Here is an 11,405-nt window from a genome sequence, read left to right on the forward strand (position 1 = left end):
CTGTGTCGTTTATTATTTTTATCTTTATATCAGAAATTATTGAAGTTTTATTTGGAAGGGTTAGTTTTGTTTGGAAATATCACTGCTGCATGATATCAGGTTGCACTGAGTATTATAACTTCATACTATCAAGTTTTGTTCTATATGCGTATTCATTTATGTATACCCACAATATTATAATCATGGCTGTGGTATATCAAAATTTGTCATATTACTATTAGATTTTGTGGTGAATGATAATATTGCTTTGCTATCAGAATGATATAAATTGAGACTTTGATGTGAATCTTGTCGAAAAGTGGAATCATATACAATTATACAATAAAAGAGGAACAAAGTAAGAAATAAACCTTGAATGAAAATGATTTCCAGCTGAGTTTTTTTAACGGTTTTACAAGTATAATTTTTTTGGCAAGTTAAGGGAGATCCCTCTGCGCGGTTACCAATTGTTTTCATCATAGTATTAGATTTTGTTGTGGATGACGTCGCCTTACTTCCAGGATGATATAAATTGACACTTTGATGTAAACCTAGCCCAAAAGTAAAATCATATACAATTATACAATAAAAGAGGAGCGAAGTAAGAAATAAACCTTGAATGTGAATGGTTTCCAGCTGAGTTTTTCTAACGCTTTTCTAAGTATAATTTTTTGGTGAGTTGAATGGGATTCCTGAGCGCGGTTACGCGTAATTGGTTTCGCCAGGACAGCGTCTGCATTAAAATTCCGACATTATGCATAATTCCTCCGATCTCTTCGACCGACTTCTGCTTAGCTTAGCACGAGCCAGGAGAGGTGCATCGATTGCTTGCCATTCGCACTTGAGAATTTCATGGAAATTTAGATCGCGTCATTTCACAGCGTATGAATCTGAAAAAGGAGAATCGACTTTCAATCTGCCTCATTAATATGTTATCGAACTTGGCATAAACATCCATGGGTTTAACAAGACACATTGAAAATCATTAGGAAAGGAGAATTTTGGTTAATGTGATATTTGATGATCTTGCACAGCCTACATTAGAACTGCTAAGTCAATATAACTTCTAAAAACTACATTAACAATAATCACAACTCAGTATTAGCGTATTGTGGCGACATTTTAACCCATTCCACTCGGATTCCGCCGATCTGGCGGCAAAATTCATATAAATCTCGGAATTAGCGAGTGGAAAGGGTTAATAACTTATGCTCCAGAACGCAACCTAACCTTGGGCCTTTCTCTTTTGAATGCCCTTATTATTAGAATAACTCTTATATACTTTAAAATGAGGCAAAGCCTAGTAAGGACTGTTTTTACTTGTGAATATATTGTTGTCAGTAGTTTCTAGTGAAAACCGATGTCACTTCTGCTTGATATCAAGCTGTTCGAGATTAATACTTTCAAAGGATAGGCAGCTCTATAGAAATAAGCTATTTCAATTCTCACTTTTTAATTATTTTGTCTGTATGTAGTTGTACTTGTTTAAGGTTGAATTTGTACTTGGTTTAGGTTAAATTTGGACGTGGTTAAGGTTACCAAAGACTAATTATTTTCGAGACGATTAGTTTTGTAAATATTGATTTATATCAGAGAAATCTTCAAAAACATACTTACATATACAGGGCGTCCCAGAACTCAACATCAAGCCCAACCGGCCCAATAGTATTGATCGTTGCTAACATGAAACAAATTAGAACAAAATTATTTCAAGTAGCTCGACAAAATATGAGCTTTTAAGTGCAACTTAAGGCTTTAGTGCAACTGTGTCTTTTTTCAGTTATTGTAGTTATTATATTATTAATGTTTTTCATTTAAACTTTGGATTTGTAACTGCACATAGCATTTGTAGGTCCACAGACAAAAATTAATTATTTTTTTGTTCCAGTTTTGTAGAATTGAGACTTTTTGTTTAACTATGAAGTTAAAAATTTTCAAAATTAATCTACTTTGAGAGCCCCTTCTTAAAAAAATGTACTGAAGTGTGTTGGTAAGTTTCATCAAAAACTGGTGTATTTAATCAGAATTGTATAATGGTAAATAGTTTATAGTTTCATAAAAAATCATGTGAGTATAATTAATAAAAATTAACTACCATACCCGAAACATGGTCACAGTTTCAACAAAGCTCTAGGTTGCGTTTAAAAGCTCATAATTTTCGAACTATGGAATAACTTTTTTTCTAATTTTTTTTCACGGCAGTTACGATGAATACTATAATCCCGTAGAATTCTAGAACATTCTGTATACATGATCTGTATTTATACGAATAAATACATTCTTGCGTGCATGTAATAATGCATATATACATTTTTATAAATAGATATATTTATACTTGCATATATATGTTCATACTTTTTCGTACACTCATTGGTATATACATCTTTGCGTAAGATATTCGTTTATATATATATATATATATATATATACATGCAAATATGCACATGGAATTCATATACCTAAGTGATGCAAATTTTGTTCGAAAGCATAGTCTTAACAAGATTAACAGCATAGTAAACTGTATATAATTGTACAAGTCTGGTTGTATTCCCATAGCTACTCTATAATATTTGTTTTTTCTGAAGTTTTATTTCATTTAGAAAAGAGAGCAGAGTTTGTTGGCATGAGTTTAAATTTTTTATTTCTGTCATAGTGAAACTCGGAATGTAATCTGCTGTTGTCCATCGCATGTCGTTTGCGTTAAGTTCTAGTGTACCTTGGATCCAGCACTAACTCCAGGCTAAAAAATCAATAGCTATTTTATACAGTATAACATGTGCATCAGCAGCTTTGTATGCAGTTTTCTAGTTAGTGTCTGTTGCCAGTTCAATTTTAAAACTTACCTCGGGCTCACCTTGCTCTCGCTGGGGAGATCTCCTTGTGTAACGCTCGTCGTTACGGATGCTCAGCGAAGCTTGCATTAATAAATAGTAAATCTTATGGAATCATAACCGATTTAACAGAATTGTGTAATCCGCCATAACACTTTGTTTGTATATCTCCCGTGCTACGGGCGTACGCTGCGGTGTCGTTTAGTTTTGTTTAGAGTCGACATTCCCACGAGTCGCCTGTATGCGCGGGCACGTATAATAACGATGTCGCGAGCGCTGAACATACCCGAGTATAAAAGATTTTCAAGCTCCGATGTATTTACACTGCGGTGCGTATTTATTTTTTGCACTGCGAAATTGTTGAAATGAAATTTACCGTTCTCAATTTTGCACCATAAAACCGGACCGAGTCACGACGTTCGCTGCGGGTTAACTAATTGAACCCCGCGGGATTTCAAGTGGGTTGTTTTGTTTCAGATTTAATGACTACTAGTTAACTCTTAATTGCTTGATCGCCACTGAAGCTTTTCTAGTTAAACACCAATATCAATCGTATTTGATAATTATATTACTTGTGTTTAAGACGATTCCGCTTCGAAGGTGGCTTTCTAAAATTTGGTATATAACTTTTACGTTTACCTTTACTTTCATCTTTACGTTTACCTTTTCCTTTACCTTCACTTTCACCTTTACATTTTGTTGGAGAAGAAGAAGAAGAAGGAGAAAGAGAAGAAGAAAAAAAACGAGAAGAAGAAGAAAAACAACGTGAAGGAAAAGAAGAAAAACAAAGTGAAGGAAAAGAAGAAGAACAGGAAGGAGAAGAAGAGGAAGAAAAAAAACGAGAGAGAGAAGGGGAAAACGAGGAAGAAGAAGATGAAGAAGATGATGAAGTTAAAGATGAAGCTGAAGATGAAGAAGATGAAGATGAAGATCAAGAAGAAGATGATGAAGATGAAGATTTTTTTCTCATAGCCACCGTTTTAAAGATAAATATATTACTTTGAAAAGAAAGTTCAAACGCCACTTACGAGGTAGTGTGTTTAGCGCGTTTTTACGTGGTTTTCCCAGTAGGCCTATTTAACGGGTCTATTGTAATTTTGCTTGTTTCAGAACTATTGCAGAGTTTTCCTGATTCTCCTTCTTACTCTTTACTTTGTCTTTCATCTTTATCTGGTCCTTCATCTTCACCTGGTCCTTTAATTTTACCTGTTTCTTCATCTTTGCCTGTCCTTTACCTTCACCTGATACTTTACCTTTACCTTTACCTGGTCCTTCACCTTTACCTTGCTCTTCATATAAGAGTTTTATTTCTAATTTGAATATTAACCTCTTACACGGGTTACCTACCGGCGTACATCTTGTAAACGTAAAATTATACAGTAAAAATTCAAAACAATGTAAAGAATCGCAAAGAAATTAGTTTTATATAAATTTGTGAAGATTGAAAAACACATAAATACAAAAAAAAATTTTTTTTTATTTTCTGCAGTATGGTAAAGTTGAAAGCAATTATCAAAATGCAAAATAGGTTGATTTCTATGTTATAGTTACTTAACATAGTAAAAGTTTTGTTACGAATGAAAAAGTAGAATATTTTTATATGTCACGATTTCTTATATGATGATTTTGATTTACGAATTTCCATGGGTATGTCCTTTTGATTTACATTTACTGTTCTTTTACAAATTTCTCTGTTAAAAAAAATCTAGTTTAATACCTATGATTAGTACTGTTATTCTTGATGAAAATCCACTACAAAAAGCATGTTGAGAAACTATAAATTTTAATGCATAAAACTATCTATTACTGCTTATATTTCCCAACTTGCGGGTCAATCAAATTTATCATAATTCGATTGAAATTCGCGCAGCAGGAATTATGAATTATTCATTTGAAAAGATCGACATTTTGGCATTCTATTGTTTCCCGCTAAAACATTAATGGATGCAGCGCGTGCAACTAATAAAAAAATGTTGCTGCAGTCGCATATATCGACATGTGAAACAAAAGTGCGTTAAATATTAATATTACAATAACAGATTAATTCGAAAAATGATTTCGTTTATTGACGCCATGAATATTACAATACTTTCAAAATATTTTTCGTCAGTCATTCAGCATGTACTGTAAAAATACATGATTTATTATTATTTATCGAAAATAGGGAACCGATAGCATTTGATGAAAGAATTGAACGCGGTCATGCAGATTTAGTGGTAATTGACTGTATCGATACAAAAAAAAATCTATCTAGCATACGTGTATATATACTGTCCTACATGGATAGCGGTATTTTACTATAAAAACTCGAGTCGCAATCAAACAATTAAAAGTTAACTAGTGGCCATTAAATCTGAAACAGAACAACACACCTGAAGTCCCATGGGGTTCAATTAGTTAACCGGACACGATCGTCGTGACTCGGGCCCGGTTGCAACATGCAGTGAAATTGAGAACAATAAATTTCATTGCAATAATTTCTCCGAACAAAAAATACATGTAGATACATCGTAGTCTGAAAATGGTTAACCCTTTGCACTCAGCTGTCCTCTCTGAGTGGACAACGTAAATGTAGCATTCGGTTGTTGCCGCGGAGAGGATATGATGTTTGTTGAAATTGAAATGATGCCACTAAAATTAAGTTTAAGAAACACACGTTATCCTGTGGAGACTTCTCTTACAATGGTACAAAAAACTAACAGAAATATGATAACAACCAAATCTACCTGTGTACTCCTAGTAGATACACCGTTGGATGTATCTACTAAGTTCTAACCTAATTATTACTTTTGTATAAACAGATCGCAGATTAAAGTTAAATAAGAGAAAGATTTTACTGTGGGCACATGAATTCCATTGCCTAAGTTTCTAAACAAGATTTCTAAAGAACATGGATACCATATGTCTAGTGATAGGTATCATACTAGTATTTCTTTAACAGAAAAAAATGTAAAAGTACAAATAAAAGATTTTTCTTGTATTTATGTTTTTAGTTTTTCAATGTTCACAAATTCATATAAAACTAATTTCTTTGCGATTCCTAACTTTGTTATGAAATTTTACTACGTCTACAAGATGTACACCGGTAGTTCTCTCAAAAATTGAACTACCGTTTTTGGCACTTTTTGCCCCATATCTTCAAAACGGCTACACCTGCCTTCGCCAAAAACTAATCAGCACGTCTCCCAATCAATACGGATCGAATGTTTTTTGAATTATTCAAATTGCTTCATCCGTGTTTCCGAAATCGTCGACGAAAATTTGTATACACACATACATCCATTTTTCTGAGGTATGCCAAAATATTCAGAAACCTCTGAAATGTAAAGATATATATAAAAATTCATTTTAGATTTTTTGCGATTACTATAACTTACCCTACGGGAAGTTAAGAATTTAGTTTGAATTTCTCAATAGAAACTTAACACGTTTAAAATTGCATGAATATTCAAATACGATTTAATGAAAATGCCGATTAAATATTCTCGATATTCTCTTATGTATTTTTCAGATGAAATCACATTACTTCGAGTTGAATACAAATATATATAAGCACAATGAATTTTACACAGAAGCAACCGAATACAAATGCCAGTTTTAAAAATGTATTTTCTCATTCTCTTTAATACACTTTCATGGCAACGAGAAAATCTCAGTAGCTTTCTGATGTAATATCATTTCAAAATGCTTCCAGCTTCCCACACCGCTAATGGCACATTTAAGAAGGATTGTGTCACAGATGTAATTACCGAGAAGTGCATATTACGTAAAATTTACTTTTGATGACTTTTATGAAAATAATTGTTGAAAACTTGGAAACGACATGATTTTGCGGTATAGGTTCCGATTGTAAGCTATATATTTTTTTTATTATTCATTCAATATTATATAACAATCAGAGATATCGACAGAATTCAGTAAGTTGATGACTAAATCACGCATAAACTAGTGGTGCATTGGACTTACCAAAAAATATAAATCAATATTATTAAAAAAGCGTTAAAATTTTCTGAAAATTTGAAAAAAAAAAAATAGATTTTTGAAAATTTACAATTTTTTTTAAATAATCGACTTTAAGAAAAATTTTAAATTAATTGTACGGCGTAGCTGTTTTAGAGACAAAATATCAAAGCGTGTAAGCGCCGCGTCGCAGAGGCTTACGGTTATACATTTTAAGTCTTGGTACAGAGCCCATAGAAATGTAAACAAAATTTGTTTAGTTTGTACCATTTTCTGCGCATTTTCTCCGTATCTTTAAAATAGCTGGACCTGTCTCGGCCAAAACTAATCAGCACGTCAATATGAACTAATTGATCTTTAAATCATTCAAATCGGTTGATCCGTATTCTAGAATTTGTAGACAATAAATTGTACCTGCACACTCATACAAACACACACGTTCACACACATGAACATACACATACATATATTTTTTTCCAAGGTATGCCAACATGTTCAGAAGACTTCGACGCGTAAAGATATATAAAAAATCGATTTTATGCGATAATCAAAATAATCAAAGGTTCAAATATTTAATAATTGAATAAATAAAAAACATAAATAAAAATAAATAACAAATAAAAAATAAAAAAAAATAAAAACAAACAATGATAGTAATTGCTCCCATAAGCAAATGAGACTATGGACTACAATTTTTTTACATTAAGGGTTTTTTTTAATCTAAAGGCATGATTTTCTACAAATAATGTTTTTACTATATTTTATAACAAACTATTAAATAATGTTTTGAATATGAATAATAAATAAAAATTAGAATAAGTATTGTAATAAAATTGGACGCGGAAAATACATAAGACATTCATGTAATATGTAGAAAATATGTTCGAAAAGTTTGATTATTGTTTATAACTTTTATATTATTAATTTTTTTTTGCGCGTTATGTTAACAATTTTTAACTTCCCGTAGGATAAGTTATTGTTATCGTCCAAAAATCGAAAATGAAAATTTTTGCATTTCTCGACGTTTTGAATGTTTATGAAACACATTCGATTCCTATTTATAGGGAGATGTGCTGATTAGTTTTTCGCAAAGGTAGGCCCAGCCGTTTCGGAGATATGGAGCAAAGAATGCAGAAAATAGAAATCGAGTTTTTGAGAGATCGGGGCATCGGATTTGAATGATCCAAAAAACATTCAATGCGTAATGACGGGGAGAAGTAGTGATTAGTTTTTGCCAAGTAATTGCTTTCAAAAAAATTTTTTTGTATATCGAAATTAATTCAGATTTTAATTGTAATTCTGATTTAAGTTCTTACTCTAAACAAATATTTTCAACTTTGCAATTCAGTTTATATAATTCTTATAAATATTAGACAATGTTACAGTATTTATTTATAATATATTTGAAAACATTTAATATTCCTCGAACATTTCGTTACGGTACGGGAAGTTCCAGCAATTTGCCTTAAGGCACGATGCCATGTGCCTCATTAGTTTTATATATATATATATAACTGATTAAACTAATTACTTATGTTCTTATAGTTTTTAGTATGATCTAAATATCTAATTAGCATATAGGTATATACAAAACTCCCCGTAAACCGAGTGTTAAATATTCAATGATAATATTAGGTTGTCAAATATCTCCCTTCCGCTTTTTTGCTCTTGGTTTATAATACAAAAAGGCGGAAGGGAGATATTTGACAACCTTATATTACAAAGGTGTTCTAGATGACGCAACATTATAGATTGTCATTGAAAATGCATATTTGTCCTTGAAGAATGGCGCTTTCTGATTGGTCGGCCAAAGTGCAAGTACTTGAAGGTAGGAAGTACTTGTCAAAATTTCGTCAGTCAAGGTCCTACCGTCGGCATGGGACTATGCAAATCGTTTACCGAATTATTATATTCACGTTTATTGTATCCAGTTATAATATCCAGTTTATTAAATGATAAAACAAAGTATTTTGTGCAGTTTAGTGTTCAAATCAAATATAAGTGGTTGTTATTAGACTGAACTAATATATGTGTGTTAAATTCGACTGCAGTTATATTTATTTTTGTTATGACATCGGTAAGTGTTAGCATTATTATTTAGTCGTATAATTTGTCATGACTGTGCAAAGCAATATGAGGGATTTCAATAATGCTTGTTGCAAACAAACTACAATGAACGAAAATAGCATCTCATACGAATATTATTATAATACAAAGTATTAGATATGTCTACCGCATTTAAAGAAGTTAGGTATTACTGTACTAGGTAATTAAATACTTGTACGTTTCGTGATTGATGAATGCTTTAGACCAGGGCTTATTAAACTATGGGTCGCGGGGAAGTATTCTGGGGTTGCCAGTGATTTTAATGTCAAACTAGTGGGGCAAGCATGGCATCGTGCCTTAAGACAAATTGCTGGAACTTCCCGTACCAAAAAAAAATTTTTTAAGAGATTACCATTTTTGAAAAAAATTATTCTGAACAAAATAGATTTTTGAGAAACTATAAATTTTTGACAAAAATTTACTTTTTTTTTTAAAAAAAAAAGACTTTTGGAAAAAAAGTGTATTTTGAAATATTTTGAGAATTCTGAACTTTTTTCAAAGCAATCGTACTGCTAACTGCATATAGACGAAATATCGAAGCGTCTCACGGATAAGCATTGGTATGGAACCCATAGGATTATAAATAAAATTATACTTATTGTTAAAATCTCCATAAAATATTTGATAATTTAATGTGCATATGTCTAATGATCATTTTTGACCGCCAGGTGGCATTTTTTTTACTTTTTTTCACTAGATCTCCGAAACCGCTAGACCTGCCTGCATGAAAATTTGATCAGTTCTTCATCTTGTTAATGCAAGTAAAATGCTTTTTGAATTATTCAAATCGGACGCTTCGTTCTCTTAAAAACTGAGGAACCGTTTTTGGCACTTTTTGCCTCATATTTTCGGAACGGCTGGACCTGCCTCTGCCAAAAACTAATCAGCATGTCTCATTATCAATACGAATCGAATGCTTTTTGAATTATTCAAATCGCTACATACGTGTTCCCGAAATCGTCGACGAAAATTTGTATCCGCACACACACACACATACATCCATTTTTTCTAAGATATGCCAAAATGTTCAGAAGGTTTTGAAACGTAAAGATATATTCAAATTTTCATTCTGGATTTTTTTGCGACTACTATAACTTGCCCTACGGGAAGTTAAAGATAGTACTTTTGTGATCACTAATTTATAGAATCATTTATAGTAAGTGCACCTATATTAATTTCTTCAATATACATAATCTATTGAGTACTATTGAGTACCAACTTTTTATAAATTTTGAAACATCTTTATATTTCTATTTCTAATATATATCCCATAAATCTAGAAATTCGGAGTATACCACTTAGTTTACTTAGATTTCAATGAATAGTTGCACATCAATTATGAAAGCGTCTGTTCACTTCATATGTATATATATATATATATATATATATATATATGTATATATATATATATATATATATATATATGTATATATATATATATATATATATATATATATATATATATATGTATATATGTATATATACAGTTGACAGGCTTTGTGATATTATCTGTTTTCTGTCGTATCCACGTATCAAGTAACATTGATTCTATTGGCATCTGAAATGTATGTGATGACGTATTGAATATTGACTTATTGAATAAAGATCAAGCCAACTTCTGATAGAAGGTAAACGTATCAGGTATTGATATATGTACGTCGATTAAAATTCAAAAGGTCGAATTTTGGTCCATATACACACATATACACGTTTTTTCTTCAATTTTGGTGTCAAACGAATCAGGACAACACGCTAAGGAAACATGAAATTAACAAATTAGATTTTATGTTGAAATAAAAACATTTCATTATTCAAAATTATGCATTATCCATAATTTTAGTCTGTATGCAAGATTTTGATCATTTTCACCAAATATGATTATTTTTATTGAACTTGGTTCACGTGTAGATTAAATTTGATGAAGGAAACCATTAGCTGACATTTTAGCGCATTAATAAATCCATAAGTATCGCATTAGGTTTGCTTTGAAAATTTAAACATCATTAACAGATTATACACGCATAAAAATGTAAAACGTCATAATTCCCTTTAATACAGCGAATCCTCATACCCCGCAATATACATTTCATGCGGTCTTTGTGAATAATAACGTTGATGTTTCGTTTCGTGCTCGTTTGCTATAAATATTAAACATTACGGGATTCAACAGAATAACGGCGTATAATTTTTGATAACTCTATTAAAGAAGTACAGTGTGCAAAACTCGTACCTACTATCACAATTTTAGCAGAGAGCGCTAAGTGCCGTTGTACGAGATTCGTTCTTACCGCAGGTATGAAAACGATAAGTTTCATTAAAAAGTTAGATTACCTATTCTAATTATATACTCGAAGTAATCCGACGTCGAGCTTAAAGTGGTGTGTCCTGGTGTTCGCTCTGCTAAGAAATAAATATGACTTTATGCATTTCGTAATTTGAAATAGTCGTCGTAGAACTTGGTCGCTGTGTTTGTTAATTTCATTACCAACCCACCTAGCATTTCGGTTACATTTCTAATTTGCGACTGCA

The 11,405-nt window shown here is 31.6% G+C and overlaps 2 protein-coding genes across 2 annotated transcripts in view; both read left to right on the top strand.

Annotated features, from left to right (window-relative positions):
* The first annotated feature begins 733 nt into the window (after positions 1–733).
* LOC113376195 (glutamic acid-rich protein-like) lies at positions 734–3,814 on the top strand. Its single transcript, XM_026616111.1, has 2 exons — positions 734–794; positions 3,516–3,814. Exons 1-2 carry the CDS (start codon positions 734–736, stop codon positions 3,812–3,814), a joined length of 360 nt encoding a protein of 119 aa, XP_026471896.1.
* Positions 3,815–8,555: 4,741 nt separating this feature from the next.
* The window catches only part of LOC113376196 (glutamic acid-rich protein-like), a 33,404-nt gene continuing 30,554 nt past the window's right edge, over positions 8,556–11,405 (top strand). The window contains exon 1 of the mRNA XM_026616112.1: positions 8,556–8,598. Coding sequence (XP_026471897.1) covers positions 8,556–8,598 — 43 coding nt within the window. The remainder of the gene's footprint in view (positions 8,599–11,405) is intronic.

This window comes from Ctenocephalides felis, unplaced genomic scaffold, assembly GCF_003426905.1.
Source record: "Ctenocephalides felis isolate EL2017-DRISC unplaced genomic scaffold, ASM342690v1 CF-g0.4_SCAFFOLD_01886, whole genome shotgun sequence".
NCBI classification, from domain to species: domain Eukaryota; kingdom Metazoa; phylum Arthropoda; class Insecta; order Siphonaptera; family Pulicidae; genus Ctenocephalides; species Ctenocephalides felis.